Source organism: Parasteatoda tepidariorum, chromosome 10, assembly GCF_982258835.1.
Source record: "Parasteatoda tepidariorum strain Cologne lab strain chromosome 10, Ptep-v5.0, whole genome shotgun sequence".
Lineage (NCBI taxonomy): Eukaryota > Metazoa > Arthropoda > Arachnida > Araneae > Theridiidae > Parasteatoda > Parasteatoda tepidariorum.
In genome coordinates, this window is record NC_141764.1 from 26,445,808 (window position 1) to 26,467,929 (window position 22,122).

Here is a 22,122-nt window from a genome sequence, read left to right on the forward strand (position 1 = left end):
GCATGGATTTTACTCAAAACTATTTACTTAAGGCAATCTAAAATTTTAACTTTTTTTGAAGTTGACTTACAATAAAATTCAGATGATATTGAAAGAAGGTTTCCTTGGGGCAGAATCGCAGCGATATCGTCGCAGAACGTTATAGAGTTCTTGCAGAAAGATTTTTCTACTTAAAAGTTTTTTTTTTTTTTTTTTAAAAAAAGTCTTTTCTACAGAAATTGACACGTAATATTTGAATTGTGCACTTAATCACTTTTTGACATGCTCAATTTACGACAATAGAATTGCTAATCGATGTAACGATAGTATTTTCGGCAGTTATTCATATCGATTTTCGTGTACATTTTAAATATCACGTATATTTCAAACAATATGGAAAATTCAAATCGTGCGTTTGAGTATACACTTTTTCTAAATTCATCGATTTCTGCATAGTTTTTAAATCCAATATTTTTTATTACAACAGCGTAATCTCGAAAGGAAACACGCATTTGAGGAGCCCGATTCGCGTGATTTCGTCGTCTATCTTTTTTTCGGCAATTACTACTACGGATTTTATGATTTTTAATTATATTTTCTATTGTGATAATTATTTAAAAAATGCGAAGAAGTTTAGTCGCAGACAGCTCGAAAAAATTCTGCCACAGGGGAAGGTTTGATATTAAAACAAAATCTAAAACGCAAAAAATCTCAAACGCAGGAAAAATGATTAAGTACGTAAAATAAAAATGAATGCAGATCAAATGTAATTAAATTTTTTGAGGTTAAAATAAATTTCCCCCCCTGAAATTTTAAAGTAATGTAGAAAAAAAAGTGTTTTCTTCTTCACAATCGTTTTACAGGGATGAGATTAGCCAAAAGGCAAAAAAGCTGAATTTCCATGATAGTAAATTTTACGCAAGCGCAACCTTTTAATAATAATTCCAGACAGTTTAAGGTAATAAATAATGTGTTGACATACAATTGTGTACTAATCTATTATTATATAAATGATTACATTGAAACTTAACATTTAGAGAAAATAAAAATTACCAATTGAAAAAATAAAGCTGGTAATTCACATAAGAGACAATTATTACTTGAAAAACTACCTGGTTTAGCAAATTAAAACTACTGAGAATATACATTAATATTTAATTTCTTTTAATAAATACTGTTATGTGATTTATAGCAAATATATCAGTAATATTATTTTTTAAATTATATTGGGGAAAAAAACTTTAACAATGGACCGAACCATTATGTTCATATTATAGTCTAATCTAACTAGAGCCCTTTGAAACATATCAATAACAGTGAAGTAGAAATATATAGTAAGTCCTTAACATACAAAAATTGCTATTTTAGTTTGAAAAATTACATGACAAACAGCAACTGTTTAGATAATTATTTTTTATTTGATAAGAATTTTGCATTTTATAGCATAAATAACAGCAATTATAAATAAAATTTTGCTGATGAGTTAATTAACTTTTTTCAAAAAAAAATTATTCAATTAAATCCCTTTTTAAGTGATTGCTTTTGTTTGCTATATCTGGTTTGCTTGTCGTTAGTCCATCTACAAACATCTTGTGACAAATCCTATTTTTTCTTCTTTGCAAGCACAGAATGTAAGTTTTGAATATATTCCCTTCCAGTTTCTCTGATGTTGTAACACTTACATATACTAATAATCATCGTTAGAAAAACAGTCACCTTTATAGTAACTAATTTAAAAAAAAATTTACTTCTTACAAGAATCGCGATAGTTGATCTTAAAACTGCGTGAATATGAATAACAATTATGGATTTTGAAATCACATGAATATGAAACTAGATTTACGATTTTGAAAATGAAAAAATACAAACTGGGATATAGAATTTTTAAAACGCGTAAATACAAATCACGATTCATAATTTTTAGATTGCATAAATAAGAATTATGAATTTTTAGAATGCGTGAATGCTAATCCCAATCTCTATTTTAAAATCACGTATGAATACGAAAATCAATGTTTGATATTATAAACCGCACAAGCAAATCAAGACATTGAATTTTAAACTTGCGTGAATACGAATAGCTACATAGGTTTTTAAAAAGGCGTAGATACAAATCACAATATAGGATTTTTAAATCTCGTAAATAAGAATCGCAACGTACAATATTCAAATCGCATGAATAAGAAATGCAACACGCAAATATGAAAAGCTACGTTTGATATTAAAATCGTGTGAATAAAATCGAGATATTAGCAGATTCCAGACTTGGGACCTCTAAAAGACTTGTCAGAAGCAGCGTCGTTTGAACTACAAAAATCGGATCTATCTGGAGGGCGGGTAAAAAAATTTGGAAAATCTTATCTGCTGCGAGTAAAAGGGGAGAAAATAGCTAAAATAAGTAAAAATGAGAAAGGATTGGTAGCTATGTAGTTTGAATTTTCTGTTTCTCTTTGAAAATCGGTGAATTTTCTGAAAAAGCGGAATATTTATTAAAAAAGTGAAATTTTTAGAAAAATCTGAATTTTTGATAAAAAAAAAAAGCTGAAATTGAAAATAAAAAAGTGAAAAAAGCAGAAAAATCCTATCCCTGGTTTTAAAAATTATCTTTAATTAAATTCATTTAAAAAGATTCACAATTGCAATAAAGAATTTTCTTTAAAAAAAATATTCTTTTAATGTCAGAGTAGGAGATCTACTTTTTAAGTTTTAATAGTTGTAGCATCTTAAGAATAAATTAATGCACATGTGGAGAAGAATATACTCATTACCCATTTTTTTCGCATCTATTTCGGTTTCGCATCACAGTTAACAAACCTGCTAACTTTTGGGCAGAAATTGCCCTAAATATTCAAAATTTCTGTTTTAACTTTTAATTTATGAAGATTTTGACCCCCTCAATTTATAAGCAACAATTTGAAAAAATACATAAATGAGAAAAATCTTAAAACCTTTTTCTTACTTAGTAATCTTTTAACTACCAATACCACTTTAAATAATGAGGAAAACAAGAACTTCGGAGTTGGCAGCTGAGTTATGTATAAATGATTAGCTGTATTAAGGCCTGGGTGATATTAACAACTCTTCCCTTTAAATTTTAATAAAATGGTTAATACAGATACACATTTCATTTCTCCTTTTGAATTCTTATTGTCTATAACTCAAGAGTGTAGCCGAAGATTGTAAAATCATTAATATGCTCACATTGTTTTAAGTTCAACTACATTGGTTATCATTTCTCCCTCCAAAACATTATGCATATTAAAATATACTTCTTTATTAAATTTATTTGCATAAAAATTCAAATATACTTACTATTGGTCTATCAGCCTTTTTACATCTGGGGGCATTTATTTATTTGCATAAAAATTCAAATATACTTACTATTGGTCTATCAGCCTTTTTACATCTGGGGGCATGTTTTTAATAGTTTTCATTATGTTGTAGTATTTCATCATTTGTTCCAGGAACTCAAAACACTTCCTGTCTTTCACCTGTAATGAAGCAATCATTTTAAAGAACTATTTCAGTTTCAAAATGTTATGCTGCTCAGATTATTAACAATTACAATCAAACGTTTTTAGCCTGAACCTCTAATCCAGGCTTTAGCAATGATACAAAAATTTTGAATTTCTATTCAAAAGCCTCCTTTTTATTAATCAAAGTGGTGATTGTTTTGATAAAATAAATCTTCTTCGAACATCTCATCTATAATAAATTTTTTTAAATTATATCTTTGAAAATTATTTCATTATGACTAAGTTTCTTGATAACTAAAATAATTTTTTTTTATCTCAAACTTCATAAAACTTTGGTTTTTTAACCCTTTAACTGCTTCCCTGATCATCCAGAGTAACTTGGAGTTAACTTATGAGTAAATGCAGTTCTTTAAAAAAAAATTTACCTTTAATTAGAGCATTTTGCTTTTTATTAGTGTTTTCTCCACTTCATGCTTGGAATTTGAATTACTATTATTCTGACTCTTCAGGTCTATGTAAGTATACACCAAGAGACCTGAACAGACATCATCCCATTACTAAACTAAATTTTTTTTCTTTTTTTTAAAAAAAAAAGAGCTGAAATTTTTATCTGCTAAAATTTACATTCAGAAATTTTTACAAGAATCATACCAGTAATTTGTAATGCCCATCTTCATCAGGCATAGCTCTTGACTTCTTCGACTGATGACTTGAACCTATGTATGAAGAAAGCAATACTTTAAATTCTGAAATTTGAGAATAAATACAAAACCTATTTAGTCGGTTATCAAGGATGAGATTTTAGGTTGGAAAATGATAACTCTTAACAGCTCATTATATGAAATTTTGCTTAGTACTTTATCATTATTTTTTACAGTTTGTTGAAAAGTAGCATATTTTAATTGCTTAAAAAAATCAAAAACACTTTTTAAAAATTAAATTTATTGAATAGGAAGCAGTAAAAAAAATTCACAATATTAGAAACATGAGTTCTAACATGGAACTGACATCACAGATCACAAGAAACATAAATAGTGTACATGGCTCTAGAGTAAGCTTTAGTGTTGGTTAAACACAGATAAATCACTAAAACCATTATATTGCCCGCTCCCCCTAAAAAAAAAGTGTGTGTATTTTTACAAATAACTATAACAAAATTAAAGGAGTTGAAACTTCTTTATCACCCTCAAAATTTTAAAAGACCAAACAGCAACTTCTTTTTACAATTTTGGCAACCTACTAGAAAACAATTAGATTTTGAAAATGCTGTAAAAGCTGGCTTTCCAAGAAAACATTGATTCTTGACTCCCCATGGTTTTATCATTTGAGCAACCTGACATTTACATGGGATTAGTAAAGATAAAATATGGGTGCATACTTTGAAGGGAATAGTTCCTTATACCTGTAAGCTATAATCCAATTTTGCCTCCCCCCCCCTATAAATTTCATACTTGAGGACCCTAATATAATGTGTATTCTAAGCATCAGGGGTGATTGTGAGCTCAAGTCAAAATTCCGGAAAATTTCTTGTTAAAAAAAAATTAAATCGAAAAATTTGAAAAAAAAAAAAATTAAACAAGGTTTTTTCCTTTTTCTCAATATTTCTCAGTTTAATTAAAGTATATTTAAAATTTTACACATACCTATACCATTTACACATACCAATGATGTACAGGAGAAGTAATTGAAATTTACAAATATATCTTTCTTTCTTGAGTTTATGATTATAATAACTTACTGATATTCAATATTCTAAAAATGAATATTTATCTTGAATATAAGTTTATAAAGTATCTCTCTGGCTCTCTCTTACAAACAAATGAAATAAACTGTGTTTTTAAGTTCCACCTTTGAAAATTTGATTCCCGGAAACTTTTGTGATAAGTGATTTTTTGAAACGTCTGAACCTTAGATCTCCGGAAACTTTCAGATCACGGTTAGCAAAAAATCCGGATTTTTTCCGGAGCACAATCAGCACAACAAAATTCAATTTACGTATTTATATTACACTTTTAATTCCACAAATTTCATACTTGACGACCCTAATATGAGCATCTTAAGCACAAAAATAAAAAATTTACAGGTCATATTTTAAGAAAGTCACTCACAAGTAGCCTTAATGTGGGCATCAGAAGGCAAGTGCAAATAAGACAGACCGATGCTAACATAAAGAAGACAAGCTGGTTTAAGTTAAGATTCTCTGCTGCTGACCCACAGAGCTCGCGCAGGAAGTTAAGGGCCTTATGTGCCAGGTAGAAGAATAATGCAACATAAATGATTAAAACTTACGAGTCAAACCAAATTCAAGAAAATATTTATCAAAGTATACAAAAATATAAAGGAAATAGCCATCGAAAATTTTATTTAGCTCTTCTCAGAAACCAAGGTCCATTAATACGCTAATAATGAAAATATATTTTTGTTATTTCGTCTAGTGCTTTCTTTTTTCTTCTCCTTAATTTGCCCATAACACATCATTGCTTACTCCACAAGGCCACAAAATTCTTTTGGCACATTATTCAGTAACACTCTACTTGTAACAGATTTTGGAAGATTTATAGAATCAAAGTTTTAAATTTATTTCAAGAAATCACAAAATAACTATTATACCTGGTTCAACTGTCCCCTTCTTTCTTTTTTTGGATGGACCCGATTGTTCTTCTTCGGTCTTGCTGTCACGGCCAGGGCAGGCACAGATTTTTACATCTATCTTTTGCCTGCCAATGCACTGATTGCTAAAAGAGATATAGACCAATGAAATTCTTTTCAATACCGTAAATTTTTCTTACATTAACAGACTCATCGAGAATATTTTTGCGCACATATGCTAATTCAACAACCGTCACTTCCCATTCGAGAAAAATTGAAGATCTTAGTTGAAAAGAATAAAAAGCATGTTAAGTAACATTTCAGCAACTAGCAAAAAGGATCAGTAAATTAATTAAAATAAGTAGATACCTAATAAATATGTAAATACTTAAGGATAACCATAACGTTAGAGTAAGTGTTTAAATTGTAGTGTCGATGAAATGTTATTCAAATGCAGTTCATAATTTTTTTTTTAGAAAAAGCAATTGTCAGTAAAAATTAAGCAAAATTCATAGTGCCCATTATTCCTAAAAAAATATTAATTACACATTCTTAAGATTGGTTATGACTAGTTACTAGTTAGATAATCTAATTCTAGATGCAATTACCAAAGGTTCCCCCGCAAAAAGTTTCTCAAGGGCTCCAATCATAGAAAATATTCAGTAAAATATCTCAAAAATAATGCTTTTTTAAAATTTCTTTTAACAAGTGCAGAGTAGGAACTTTCATAAGTAATTTTAATAATTTATTCAATGCTAAAAAAATTTAAAAAAAAATTTTTTTGCAAAAACCATGCTTTATTAAAATTATATATAATGGATGGGTGATCGTGTAAAGCTAAGGGTGGTGGCGCTAGTGGTAAAATTGCTCTTTTAAGACTTCCGGGTTACTGCTTCCGATATATTTTTACGCCGCAGATTGAATAAACTCGCCATCATATTATTGCATCATATTTTTTGCTGTTTGTCACATGTACCGAGTTCTTTCTTTCAGCCTTTAAACTTCAGCATTATCATATTAATATTATAATCACTAGAATATTTTCTAATTAAGCTAACTTAAAAAGATATTCTTAGCGACATTTTATTCAAATGTAGCCAAATAAGGGATAAAACACAAAACATGGCAAACCTTAAGAATTATTCACAATGAGATATTAACTTTCCAAAATTTTTTTTGGCTTTACGACCTCTGAGAATCAATACATTTCTAAAAGCTCTTATGAATGGTACAATTATGTTTAGATTTGAACCCAAATTACAATAACAAAATTGCATAGAATATTAGGCTTGTTCACGTATCGCCTTGTAGTCATAACATAAGCGGAGGGATACACCGGAAATTTTCTAAATTTCTTCCGGTTTAAGGACGTTTGTTATTGTTTACATTAGAGCACCCATCCATATAATATGAGAGCAGGGGTCTGTCCAGAAATTTTGTGAAAGGTCCGTTTTTGTAAAATTTTGAAAAAATTACTTGTAATTTGTGAATATAAAATAAACGTTAAGTCACATTCTTTCAACTTTTCAAAATACTTTTTCAAGGAGTTTTTAAATTGTAAAGACATACAAGATTATGCACAACACTTTAAAATTATAATTAAAAAAATTAAATTTTGAAAAATAAACAGCAATTGCTGCTACTAAATTAGAGATGCAACATACAAATATTTGGTATTTAGCCTATACTGCTGTATGCAGAATATTCATTTTGGACGAATAATGGAAGAAGCCTCTGCCGAAAAAAAAATTTAGTTCGTTTACATCTGTCTTCCCCCCTCTTCCTGGGAAGGGTTTATTCGATTAACAAGACAATAATGAAGATAAACAAATTTGTGAAGGGTCCCATTAAAAGATAAATTATTTTGTGAAGGGTCTGTTTTTAAGTTAAAATATTTTGTGAAAGATCTGTTTTTATGAAACGATATTTTGTGAAGGGTCCGTTAACGGACCCAAATTTCTTCTTAACAGATCCCTGGAGAGCATGAAATAATAAGTTAGATGATCAGCTTAATTTTATATATATAATTTTTTTTTTTTTTTTTGCAAGATGCACCACATAAACCCAATTATGTCATCGTATCTGGAAGCTTGAAATATTTATGAATGGACTTAATTTCATATCACTGCAATATTATATATATAATATTAATGTTTGAAAACATAACATAGTCTTTTCCCTAGAGGTGCAGTCTAGACTCTGTTCTGGAAGTTCATGACAATTAATGATTTACCAATGGAATGTATTATGAAACACCCCTAATTTGCTATAAGATTTATTATAATTTTAAAAAATTGTTATACAACAAATAAAAAAAAAAAAAAACACCCTCTAAGACTTTAATAGACCATCAAATCGAAAACTTAAGCTCCCCCCCCCCCAACGACTTTTCAGTAATTTTGATTAAATTCCTTGTCCTGCAGTCACAATTGATCATTAACATCAAAATAAATATGACTTAAAAGAAAACAAACAGAGAAAAAAAAATATTTACTCTTTTTCAAGTGAAAAGACAAGCATCAAAGGTCTTCGATTTGGGCCAGGACAAGATCCAAAACACGCAAACTTATAGATGTAAGTAGAAAAATTTTGACCAGCTAGAAAAAAAAAGAAAGAAAAATAAACTTATTTTGTTAATTAAATAACAATAGGCTAATAAATATGCAAATGTTTTAAAATTATATAGGATCTAACGTGGAGGATTATCGTATGGTATGATAACACTGTATCTCTTAGTAGTTGGGTCTACTTCATAAATGGCCATAGGACTTTCACATCTAACAAGGTGTTCAGCCTCTGGAATATCTATATCAAAAAGAGAGCAAGATTAAAAAGTTTTAGTAGCTATTAAAAATTAGTTAACATAAAAAAATATGAAGAGAAGAAAAAATACAATTGATAGGGTAAAATCATTTTCCAATCTTGTTTGAAGCAATGAAATATTTTTGTGCTTTGAAAAATATTTATAGTAATAAGGAAAATAATATTTATAGTTATAAGGAAGTAGTAATAACTATTTAACTAATAAAAAACATAATAAATATAAAAAAAAATCAAACCTTGATTTTATGCCAAATAATGAAAGTTTTTTTAATATTAACACAATTATATATTTAAAAAAAAAAAAAAAAAAAACTATTACCAAATGAAAATTTTAAACAGCACAATTGCTATTACATTAACACAACAATGATATTAAAAAAATAAATAAATAAAAACTTTTATCAAATTTGTTATTAAGGTAGAAGGTAGTTAAAAATGATCATTCAATAAAAAAAGAAAGAGAACATGTAATAGTTCATATGACTTAAGACGTTTCATACTTATGTAATAATTTGATAATTTATTCATATATCCTACAGAATTTAGTTACTTTGATTTAGGATTATCATAAAATCAAAATGTTTTGTAAAAGTCTCAATACAACCTCACTGACTTTAAAAAAAAAAAAAAAAAAAAAAAAAAAAAAAAAAAAAAACAATTCCAGAACAAAATAGCATTTAAAAAGCACAAAAATCTGATTACATTAACACAACAATGATATTAAAAAAAATTAAATAAATGTGAAATGAAACTACAGGCCTTCAGAAGGAAGAAATGATTTCTTATGGTTGAGTTGTCAAGCACATAGTACATGCATTCTCAGTACACGCAATTGGAAAGGGGGAGATTGATTTAAAGAATTTTTTTGGATAAAGAAGAATGAAAGCAGTTAAGAAAAGGAAACATGTTTCTAAAGCAGACGTATGCCAACCTGGAAAAAAGAGGAGGCTTTCGAAAGGAAGAGAGAAATGATCACGCAACAGTGAAACATGCAAAATAAAACACAAAAATTTAAAAAAAAAAAAAAAAAAAAGATTTATAAATAACAACACTTAAGTCTTAAGGGAGATTTTATTTAGTACATAAAGAATAATTAAATTTATTGAACATATTGCTAAAATTATATACCAAAATTAAACAATTGTCAATATTAATATCTATAATACTGAATAGCAACAACAGTAAGCAAATTTATTTAGCTACTTCATAAATTTATTCAAGCTAGTGATCTTTTATTTAAAAATAAATAAATAAATGGGCTAAACTAAGTTATTTTTAAAAAATATAATAAATAGAAGTTTAGGTAACTAAATAAATACCATATCTTCAAATGGAAAATTAGAAATTTCATTTTCAGTACAAATATTTTAGATCGATGATCAAAATTTTTAAGAAATTAAAAGTGCAAAAGGCAGAATTCAATCCTCTTTCAGAAGCAATAATTCCAGGAAATTCTTCCGAATAAGCTTGGTTGAAAGAAGATAAGTATTTTGTATTAACATTTTTTGCTGCCATTATATATTTCCATACAGAAAACAAACTAAATCAAGACAGAAACACACTAAAAACAAACTCAGATTGGAAGTTGCTGATATTGACTTCATTTCACTTCACTGTAGAACGAAAATAATTTTTCAGCACATACAGCGTACGTTCTTGCTTCTGAAAGAAGCCAATCACAAAGCAGTATTTATGAAGAGAAGCCTAACTCAGCGGTTGCAGATTCAGAAAGAAAAGGAGAAAAAACGCTCTTGATTGGGCAACACTTACGATAGTCACAACTCAGGACACGCCCAGCTCTGACGCATTGAGGCTGAAATTGAATAAAACTCCATTACGAGTAAAAGTAAGTAAAAAAACCGGAGATTTTCGAGAAAACCCCGGAGGAGAACATAACTTGCAAAAAGCCAGTCTCCGGCCAAAAGCCGGAGGGTTGGCATTTCTGCTAAAGCTTCAAAAATTTTATATTAAACATCTGAACTTTAAGGACAGATTTTGCATGACATTCTATAAATCTGCTTACAAATCTCATCAAATTTTGCAAGATTGCTTAACGGTTAGAAATGTGTAAAAGTTGTAATAAGAAAGTTTTAAAATTAAAACAATATATTTATACCCTTTACTACATCTTCCTGAATATGATTCATGCATCGTTCAACAACTTCTGAAGCAGACTCTGGTGAGCTGTACAAAGCCGTGGCTCTAATCTGGACACCTTCTGGCATGACATACACTGTAGAGAAGTTTATAGGGCATGGGGCTTCCTTTCCAACATATAATTTATTTTTCTCTGCATTGTACTGCAAATGATTTTTGACATAAATATTATGAAGTAAAATGAACATATAAATACAACAGCAGTCGCACAGAAAAATAGTTTAAGTTGTTAAAAGAACCTTAATCACAAATTTTAAATTTTTAAGATTATAATTTTGCATACTATAGTTGGCACTCAATGAAACAACCTCCGGTCTAAATGAAAATGGATATCATAATGTAATGTGGGTATATTGTAACTACATAAAACTAGAGTAAATATTTGCTTTTATTTCAGAAATACTGGACTTTATTTAATATAGTACAGTCAAAGTTAAAAACATATTAAAATTTTTTTAAGTGACACCTTTAAATATTGTGCATAAAGTTTAACCCATCATCGTGTGTTTATTTGATTTTGAAATTTTGCTTCGCAAGAATGATGTCTTGAAATTGGAACACTTAATTTTCTCTCTCCCACTTTTAGAATTACATGACGATTTTTAATTAATACAAACAAAGTGCTTTTTGCGATCTTGAATAATTTAAGCAATTTGTGATTTTGCTCTTAAACTTCAATAAAATTTCCCAATTCTGTTCAAAGCATATAGCATTACATTGGTTAGGAGTAGTTATTTGTACGAAATTACATGTCCTAAAAACTGAGCAAAAGCAAAATCAAGAAGAGCGTGAATACTACCACGTGTTTGATAATACACAGGGTGTGTAGCCAAATTATTCAACTAAAAATATGCACAATTTAAGCACTAAAAAAATATTTTTAAGCACTTTAAAAAATATCATAATTAGGCAGGGTTGGAAAGTTTTTGACAATTGATGGTTTTATCTTGTTTTAACTGCCACATATATATATGTAAAAAAATTATGGCATTGTTTTTGACAATTGTCAAAAATAATGGAATTTTGAATCAAGTAAAACGAATGGCGTTTTCATACACTACGGACTGACAATACGCCGAAATAGATTGGGGCTGAATTAATTGGGAAAACGATGAATAGAACAATGTGAACCGTGCCTTTTAACATAATTCATAGCGAAAATCAACGTGGTAAATTAAAAATCTCATTTCGAAAAAGGGAAAATTAAGCACTTTTTAAAAACACCCACTGAAAAAAGCACCTTTAAGGGCTTTTTAAAAAAGGAAAATCGAAAATAAGCACCTTTAAGCACTTTTTAAAAATGCTGTGCACCCTGATACATTTGAATGAATGAGAGATTCTTAATGGTTATGATCATACAGGAAAATGGACATTTTAAACGACTGTGCACTTCAAACTATCAATAATGATAAGTAATTAATGAATAAAATTTTTTTAAGACCATAAAGAGTATAATGAGTTATTAATGAGAATCAGGAATAAAGTATGTAACAGTCCATTTAATATATTTGTGAGAGGATTCATTAGAGGATGAATAAAAATTTTTTAAGACCATAGAGAGTATATTGAGTTATTAATGAGAATCAGGAATAAAGTATGTAACAGTCCAATTAATATATTTGTGAGAGGATTCATTATTTATGTGAGAGATCAGTAAGGATACATAAAAATTCCTAATCATGTTTTAAAAAAACTATATTTTATCTGAACTAAGAATTTAAAGTATAATTTATTAAAGAGGGAAACCTTAAACTTTTAAAATATATCCAATTGGATTATTAAATTCTATACTGAGTTGTAATTACTGGTAATTTGCCACCCCTTGCTTATTATTCATTGTAGCTTTGGCTACGACGAATAATAGGCAAGTCAAATGTGTTGATTCGATCTACTTTAATTTACGCTGTGAATATTCTTTTAAAACAATTATTAAAAAATATATATATATAAGTTATGTACAACTGTACCTTATAATAAAACTTAGCATAAATTTATAATTTAAAGCATGTCGGCATTAGTATTAAACTTTAAGAACTGCATCTAATTAATAATTACTAATATTCTATTTAATTTGATAGTTGTTAAGAAATTAAATAACTCCATTACATTATTTTTAGTAAATTATGAAAACAATAGTGTCATTATTTTTTATTATCGACTTGGAAATGTGTACCAGTAATGGGCACCCTTAAAGAATTTCTTTTTAAACTTAAATTTGATTGAATAATTATAACTAGAATATTTGTTTTATATATATATATATAAGTTCAAAATGCAGAGAAATCACGGAAAAATTACAGAACAATGAAATAAGGGAAAAATAAAAATAATAGATTATGCTATATATAAATATAAACTATATAGTCCTGTCAACATAATTTAACTAATTTCTTAGTCATTGGTCATAATTATCAGGAATAACCCAAGATTATAAAATATGCATGGAATTATAAAAAGTTAAATTACAAGTCGAATTTTCATTACTTATGTTTTACAAAAAAAAAAAGAAGAAAAAAGAGAGAGAGAGAGAATTCATTATTAGATCCAAATTATTATATACCCATTATTCAAATTATAATATACCCATTCCAAATTATAATATACCCATTATTATGATTTAGATCCAAATTCTTAATATCTAACCCAAATGTAATATCTAATCCAATAAGTTGTAAATGATGATAGAAACTTGGAATGTTAAAAAGCATGGAGCATAATATATTACTTAGATTTATTGTGCTTTTAAAGCTAAAACTGAATTTGTGCTGCAGCCGAAGATCAGGCCATTACATTCATTTCAAAAATCATTTATTTCATAAAAACATTGAATTTTGAAACTTGAAAAATAAGCAACAAGCTTAGCTAAGATATTTGATTTAAATTGCTGTATATTCAAATACATTAAACCAAATGAACTGTAAAAATTAATAAAATATTTTAAGTATTTATACCAACTTTGGGATCAAAATGCTTTCTTTTTATTAACATATGACAACATTAAGTTAAATTATGAAGTCTATAAGCCTCAATTGATTCTTTGACAGTGAAATCCAGTCTGATAATTTATAGAACTCAGCTTGATAATTATCTCACAAGTATTAGTTTAATAAAGATTACTATTTAAAGTCTTTAATTAACAATCAATCAATTCAACTGAATTTTAAAAACAAAATACATACTGTCCAAGTGACACCTTTTGTTTTCTTTTCTTGGAAATTAAATCCAACATTGAAACCATATTCACCAGGCCAGTTTTGGCTGAAAATTAAAACAATTACTACATTTAATTAAATTGACTATAAAATTATGATTGCAATAAAGATTAAATTTTACCTGGCAGGCAGCGAAGCTGGTTTTGATATATTAGTTGATGTTACAGGATCAATTTCTACAACTTCCTAATTAAAACATTAAATGATTAATAATCTTATAAAAATGCAGAAAGATAGACCTGATAATGCAATTAAAAAAATACATTGAGGAAGAAAAAAAACCCCACTACTTTATACAAATGTCTTGTAAATGTCGTAATAAATACTTGTCATTTGCAAATTTAATCACTTAATTAAAAAAGTTTAAAAGCATTGCAATTAAAAAAAGTTTGCAGTTTCTTCGCTTATTAATAGTCAAGGTATATTAACATGCAATACAAAACAGTAAAAAAAAAAAAAATAACATTTATAATACCAGAGTGGAACATAAGATAATTTTGAAATTTACTTACATCCTTAATGATATTTAATAGCTCTTGGGAAGGCTGAACAGGTATAAGTTCTTGTCCACTAAAAATAAATAAAACTTATAATTATAAAACTTAATAACTACATTTAATTAAAAACTTAATGGCATTTTTTCTCCTCATATTACTCAGCTGGAAAAGAAATGTAGGTGCTTCACTAGATTTCAAGAAAAGCAGCTTGACAACTATTTTTTCCCCTTGCTAATACTTTAATGCTATAAGAGAATGGGATTGTAGAAATATTCTTTTTTATTATATGTAGTTAATCATACGAAAATTCCAAATTAAAAATCTCAATTTAGAATTTTTGACGCTTATGTTAATTTTTCTTTTGCATGGCAGCATAGTAATGTAACTATAATTTTATGAACAATTTATATCAATTACAGTGCCCGCCGTTTATTAAAATCACTTTCGTTTTATGCTCTTTTGATTTTATTAAGCGGCTGATTTTATTAAGAGGCGATTCAGCATTTGAAGAAAAAAATCACATTTTTAAAATATATTCTAAATGCACACACTTCAAAAGCTGAAATAATGACAACATTAATGGTTTATTCAACTAATTTAATTATTTTAATAAAGTAAAACCCTATATAAGATTAAATTTACAAAACTTTTGCAAAAAACCGATCAATGGTTGCTTGAGTTGCACTATTTAAAATTAACTTTTCAACATCATTTGAGAGTTTATAGAAGTTTTTATAGTTTTCGATATTTCCTCCTCTTTGTTCTAAAGCTTGCCGCAATACATTAAGTGCTTTTCTGACTTCCGTTGAAGATGGCACTGATGAGTTTATTTCATCTTCTGAGTCTGATTCCTCCATTTCTTGATTGGAAATAACTTTGCAATTTTTGATGTCAGTAACAATTTCAGAATCAGATTTTTCTCCTGATGTTTGTAGGTGATCGTCAATAGCTACGTAACATGAAAAATTCTCGTCCATATCATTTTCTTCATTGCTGAGCATTTCTTCGAAACAGTTATCAGCTCCATCACCAGTGCTTAATCCACACTTTTTAAAGCAATTTGATATTGTTTGGGTTGAAACAATGTCCCATGAGTTACGAATCAAATGCATTGATTCCAAAATCGTAAGGGATTTCGATAGTTTGTTTGCAGTTAAGAGTTCCGAAGAGCTGTCACAGTCTATGTCACTAATGATTTTTTGAACAACCATTTTTCTGTAATGAAACTTGAATGATCTTATGATTCCCTGATCAAGGGGTTGAATAATAGCTGTAGTGTTGGGTGGCAAAAACACTAATTTAATGTTTTTCAAACTCAAGTCCTCATCAGCAGGGTGCGCAGAACAATTGTCTAAAAGTAAAACGACCTTTTCATTTTTCAGCTCCTTGTCCCATTCAAGAAGAAATTTTGTGAAGATGCTGGATGTCATCCATGCGTTATAGCTGTTGGCATAACTGGTGGGCAGGTGTTTTACTCCTTTAAAACATCGAGGTTTTAAACTCTTTCCTATCACTAAAGGATTTTTTTTCACAGTTCCTGTCATGTTGCATGTTAGCAGCACGGTTAGTCTTTCCTTCATTTTTTTACATCCACCAGTCGATTCATTTTTAAACAGCAGTGTGTGTTCAGGAAGTGCTCGGAAAAATAATCCTGTTTCATCTGTGTTGAAAATTTGCTCTGGTTTATAGTCTTTGATGAGTGTTGGCCACACGTCATTTACCCAATCGGCGGCAGAGCTAAAATCAGCATCTTGCTTTTCACCATGCAATTTACGATAGACAATGTTGTTGCGTTCTTTCCATCGGGTTAGCCACCCATCTGTAGCTTTAAAATCAGAATCACCAAATAAGTTAGCAAAGTCCTGTGCTTTGTGAAATAAAATTCCACGGGAAATTGGAATTCTTCGTTCGCGTGCATTTTTGAACCATTCTAACAGAGCCATTTCAATTTCCTCCGATTTTCCTTCACGCTTACGCTTTCTTGACAGATTTCCATTCTTTTTTATTTCCTCAGAAATATTTATCCTTTGTTTCAGAATGTTGAAAAGAGCAGTTTGGGAAATCCCTAATTTAATTGCAGCTTCACGTTGACTACATTTAGGAAGTTTATCATAGTTTTGCAACACTTCGAATTTATCTTTAAGACTCAAATCCTTCCTTTTCGGCATGCTGATAAAATTTAGCACCAAAGGAACTTAAAAATGATATGTGCTCTAACTATAATTTACTCAAATGGCCTCGCCTAAATAATATGGAACATGCGCACAGACAGTTTTTGGAAATCTATTCATGTTCTCTGTTAAGATAGATAACAAAAGAAACTTCTTTCTCTCCCTTCTATGGTTCATTCAATAAAAAGTAAGATAAGAATTCAACCCCTTCGACCCCCTGTTGAATGAGATGGGTTTCTCCAAACTTCATTCAAGTCAAGGAATTGACACTGTTAAATTGATTTCTATGAACTCGCCGCTTACCACCCACATTTTTCCTTAACTCTTACACTATGAATATCGCAGGAAAGTGCTAACCACACCAGTTTCACAGGCTTGTGAGTAACTATTGCTTCTTCTAAAAAAGTCTTTAAACTTCGAAAAATTAAAATTTTATAAATAAGGACAAAAGAAGCTGAAATATCGCACTTTTGATTTATTATGTAGTCAAAATTTTGATTTTAAAAAGCGGCGGTGTTGATTTTATTAAAGGATGTTTTTAACATGTATTAATATTGTAACGATTCGGGACTTGCTGATTTGATTTTATAAAGCGGCTGATTTTATTATCCGGTGATTTTATTAGCGGCGGGCACTGTATAAAAAAAGACCTGGGTTTTAGGAGAAAAACTAGAAATTTTCAAAGAAAAATCCTAAATTTAGAAAATATTTTATTTTTTAATTCATTATTGATTGGCTGAATACGAAGCCGCAGCTAGACTAAATATTTAGTTATCACATGATGCAAACCAGCCCATTTTTTAAGTAATTTTTCCTGAAGGCCATTAGCATAGAACCCATGTTTTTTTTATTGCCCCTACTGCCATTTTGGATTAACTTTGGGTGATATTGGGAAAGCATTAGGCAAAAATTTCTTTGTAATAGTTAAACACTTTTATACGACTGAGCTATACGTGTTTATACATTCACTCGGTTAAATCTTTGAAAAAGAGCATTGTTTGTAAATGATTTAATGACTTTTTGTAACCAGGCTTACAGAGACAGAGAAATTGTGTGTAACTGTTAGAAATACGATCTATTTTTAAGTATTTTCAGCCAGATTCAATACTAGCTGGTTTAATTATTTATATTTAATCGATGGAGATAGAAATATGTCATCTCATGTGTATTTATAAGATGATTGTTGTCTCAGCTGACTTGGTGTTTTTAAATTTCTCCAAGGGGGCAGGTGTAGTATAACTTAACTCACAGTTACACTTTTCTTGCATCTAATTAAAATGTCTTGCATTGACATTGTTTTGATTTCCATGACTATTTTAAAAATATATAAACCAACTTGCCTGTACTACATACTCCACATTCTCTACTTTAGGTTCAACGTTTCTAATCACGAAATTTTTTTCTGCTCATGTCGCGAGCAAGTGTAAATATTTACCATATTACCATAATATTAAAATATTATATTAGATATAGATTAGATAAAACAAGAAGTTATTGCAGCCTGTTGTTTACATCTATAATATTTTAATAAACACAATAGAACAATTATAATTTCATTTTTACGTTTTGATATTTTTTCAGGTTTCTTCATTTGATCTTTTCCACATTTGGTGCAGATGTATGCCCAGTTGCTGGGAAAGGTTTTAATGGTCTCTACTAAAGGTTTTCTTTACAAAGTCTACAGAAAAAATTCCATGCCTCTCAAAAGTGATTGTAATTAGAGGTAGTCTCTTCTGGAGGCTTCACTGTATTACAAATACTTTACCACTGATTCTTACTTTACAAGATAAAATAAATAAGGTTATAAATGTTGAATCAAGTTTATTAGAAGGATATTCTTTAAAAAAATCTAATACAAATTATTCAAATAATATTTAAACATTTACTTACTTAGCCAACAAATTCTCAAAAGTACTAACAGATGTATTTGATATCTCCTCAGTCAACATTAAATTGAATGTCTATAATAATAAAGAAAAATTTATGAGATTCGTACAGTTTGATGAATTCATAAAATGTATTAAAAACAAGATATTTCAAAAGAATCCAAAAAGAAAGGTTATAAATCTTTAAAATTTAAATAATGAACTCATAAAGTTGGGAAAAAAATATGAGAAGAAAGAAAATTGTTTTTGAATTTTTTACAGAATTTCAATACTGAAAAATTAAAATATAATAAAGATAAAAAAAAAAAAGGTTGAACAATAGCTATAAAGAAGAAAAAATTGCAAAGAGGAAAAACACAAAAGAAACAATAAAAATTTTTTAAATTCAGATTAGCAAGCTTTTGTCATGTATTGATTTTAATTGGCTTCAATCAGGGCTGATTGTGAGCCCAAGTCAAAATTCCGGAAAATTTCTTGAGTTAAAAAAAAATTTTAAATTGAAAAAAATTTAAACAAGTTTTTTTTCCTTTTTCTCAATATTTCTTAGTTTACTTAAAATATTTTACACATACCTATACCATTTACACATATCTATGATGAAGTAATAAAGATTTACAAATATGTCTTTCCTTCTTGAGTTTATGATTATAACAACTATTTATTGATAAAAAATGAATATTAATCATGAATATATGCTTATAAAGTATATCTCTGGCTCTCCCTTACAAACAAATAAAATAAACTGTGTTTTTAAGTTCCACCTTTGAAAATTTGATTTCCGGAAACTTCTGTTGTCAATGATTTTTTGAAACGTCTGAACCTTCAATCTCCGGATCACTGTTAGCGAAAAGTCCGGAAATCCGGATTTTTTCCGGAGCACAATCAGTCCTGTTTAATCATAAATTAAACAGTCGCACTGAAAGCCATGAGCTTAAAAAACATAAAAATTTTACATTTAATGTTACGTTTTTCATACATTAAACCAGTGGCTTATACAGCTTTATCTCTGTTATTTTGAGAAGGGCTGAGCAGCTGTAACATTACGTATCATATACAGTAGGGAACCGATTATCCGGAACGATCGGGACCATCGCTATTCCGGATAACTGATTTTTCCGGTTTTCTGAATCGCTACAAAAAGCCGTTTTTTTTATTGTTAAACTAAAAAAAAACTGCCAACTATTGCCAAGTAAAAAAAAAAAAAAATATTTGGAAATAATCTTAAAAAGAAGAAAAAATGATGAAGTAATACGCTAATAATTATTTCCAAAATGATGGTAAGGTAAACATCTTTAAAAAAAGAAAGAAAAATCCTGAAATCTTATGAGGAAAAATTTTTTTTTTCTTTAAATGATGGGAAAATTTATCGAATTTCGTTCCGGTTTTTTGGTTTTCCGGTTTTCTGATTTCCGGATAAAAGGTTCTGTACTGTACAAAGAAATATGCTTATTTTCTAAAGGAAAGAAATATGCTTATTTTCTTAAAGTCAGGTGGTTAATATGGGGGTCAACTATGGGCACCAAGGCTGGCAAGTTTCTACCGAGGTGGTTAAAACCACTGGTAGAAACCGGTTAAAACTGGCATGGCAGAAACCCTTTTCTGCCACATTTGTGGCTGGCAGAAATTCGAAAAATGACAAAAGTACTGAGATTGACATACAGTTTAATAACATACAATTCATGGAAAAAACAATTAAATATTATACAAGGTAAAATTTATTTTCAAAATTATTACCATTTAAAATCAAATATTACATTGTTTGCACTCTACAGTAATATAAAACAAAAGACAAGTTTTGATGCAGTTTCTAAACCTAAACAATTTCTCAAGTCCAGCAGAAGTAGCAGGCATTGCCAGCCACAAAAGATTAAAACTGTTACTGTTATAATAATTCTATTGTTGCCATGCAAATTATGTCTTGAAAAGAAAAAAACTATTCGAAAATAGCTCTATTCAGTTATGTTAAGAGTTAAATGATAATAATTACTAAATTTCAGAGTTTAATATAATAAACTAAAATATAGTATTTATATTTATATAAATATTTCTTATACTACACTCTTTATATTTAATAAAAGCAAAATAATATATATTTACAAACAATGAATTAAAAAGTTTGTTACATTTACGTGGAGTTAAACTAATATAGAAGTTTTTTTTAGTTTCTGCCAGTTTTTACCGGTTATAACCAGTTTCTGTCAATTACATGGCAAAAACCAGTTTCTGCCGGCAAAAAGTCAATCCTGATGGGAATCCCAGAAATATTAGTAAGTCAATGGGTTAAATAACACAGTAAAATTTAATGTTAAATATCACATTAGTACTACTTTATGCAAATTAATATATGTTAAAAAAAAAAATTTCTGCAAAAAAAATTCCTAAATAAATATATATGAGTTTTAAATGACTATATGCTAACAAGCTGGAATTATACTGATAAAGCTGCTTCACAGCTACATAATTTTATTACCTGTTCATCAAGAGCCTGTTCATCAGTCATAAGAATCCTGTAAACAAAAATTATCAAGTCAATAAGGGAATAACAAGTTTTATTTAATTTGAATTAAAAAAGAAGAAAGCTGTAACACTATTAAAAGGTAATTTCAATGCAATGAGAATTTAAAAAAAAAAAAAAAAAAATTTTTTTTAATGAAAGTAACTTGTTTTTTTTTTAGGTAAAAACCTAATATGCTTAAAACCTAATACTTTAAACAGCGAATTTGATGTTTACGCATTAGTTAATGAAAACACCAAAAGTCGTGGTGCTGTTAATTTAAGAAATGGTAACAAAGGATAAAAAAGCATATAGTAATACCAATGAACAAAACATCCAACATTTACAGAAGGCTTATAAACCTTTGAAACAAGAGCTTTCTGTGCTGACACGAATATAAAGAAGACGAAAAGCAATCTGTTATAAATGTCAAAAATGTATCATTTGCACTGAAACCAAAAAAGTGTGTTCAAATGCAAATTTCTGAATGTTTAAAATAAATAAATGCATCTATTAATCTTTTTTTTTTTTGGTACCTAAAATACTTTTGCATTAAGTATATATTTTTGCAAATTTTTGACATTGTTAATTTATTAATTTTTAAGTGTTATTACTTACGATGCATTTTCAAGTCATATTTTTAATATTAAAAGTTGAACCTTATTCATCGTGTATCGATTATTCTTAATGAATGGTCCCATTGATAAACAAACGTTTTCAGTTTTAAAGTAAGACCAAGTACAACATACAACTGAGCTTTGAGATGAGATCTTATCTCACGACTGAGATGAAAATAATTTTAATATTATGTGATATCATTGAGATTGAAATATGTTTT

At 28.5% G+C, this 22,122-nt stretch overlaps 1 protein-coding gene across 3 annotated transcripts in view; it reads right to left on the reverse strand.

The window, feature by feature from the left end:
• Positions 1-22,122, reverse strand: part of LOC107439559 (cellular tumor antigen p53) — a 29,645-nt gene that overhangs the window by 2,031 nt on the left and 5,492 nt on the right. For 2 of the 3 annotated variants that reach the window (XM_016052199.5, XM_016052200.4), the window contains exons 4-14: positions 21,261-21,297; positions 18,795-18,865; positions 14,749-14,806; positions 14,358-14,422; positions 14,204-14,282; positions 10,984-11,167; positions 8,739-8,849; positions 8,539-8,641; positions 6,066-6,190; positions 4,107-4,171; positions 3,361-3,470 (exon numbers count right to left, since the gene is read on the reverse strand). In XM_016052199.5, coding sequence (XP_015907685.1) covers positions 3,361-3,470; positions 4,107-4,171; positions 6,066-6,190; positions 8,539-8,641; positions 8,739-8,849; positions 10,984-11,167; positions 14,204-14,282; positions 14,358-14,422; positions 14,749-14,806; positions 18,795-18,865; positions 21,261-21,297 — 1,008 coding nt within the window. Of the gene's footprint in view, positions 1-3,291; positions 3,471-4,106; positions 4,172-6,065; positions 6,191-8,538; positions 8,642-8,738; positions 8,850-10,983; positions 11,168-14,203; positions 14,283-14,357; positions 14,423-14,748; positions 14,807-18,794; positions 18,866-21,260; positions 21,298-22,122 lie in introns of all 3 variants that reach the window. The other variant, XR_015429729.1, reaches the window with a different exon arrangement.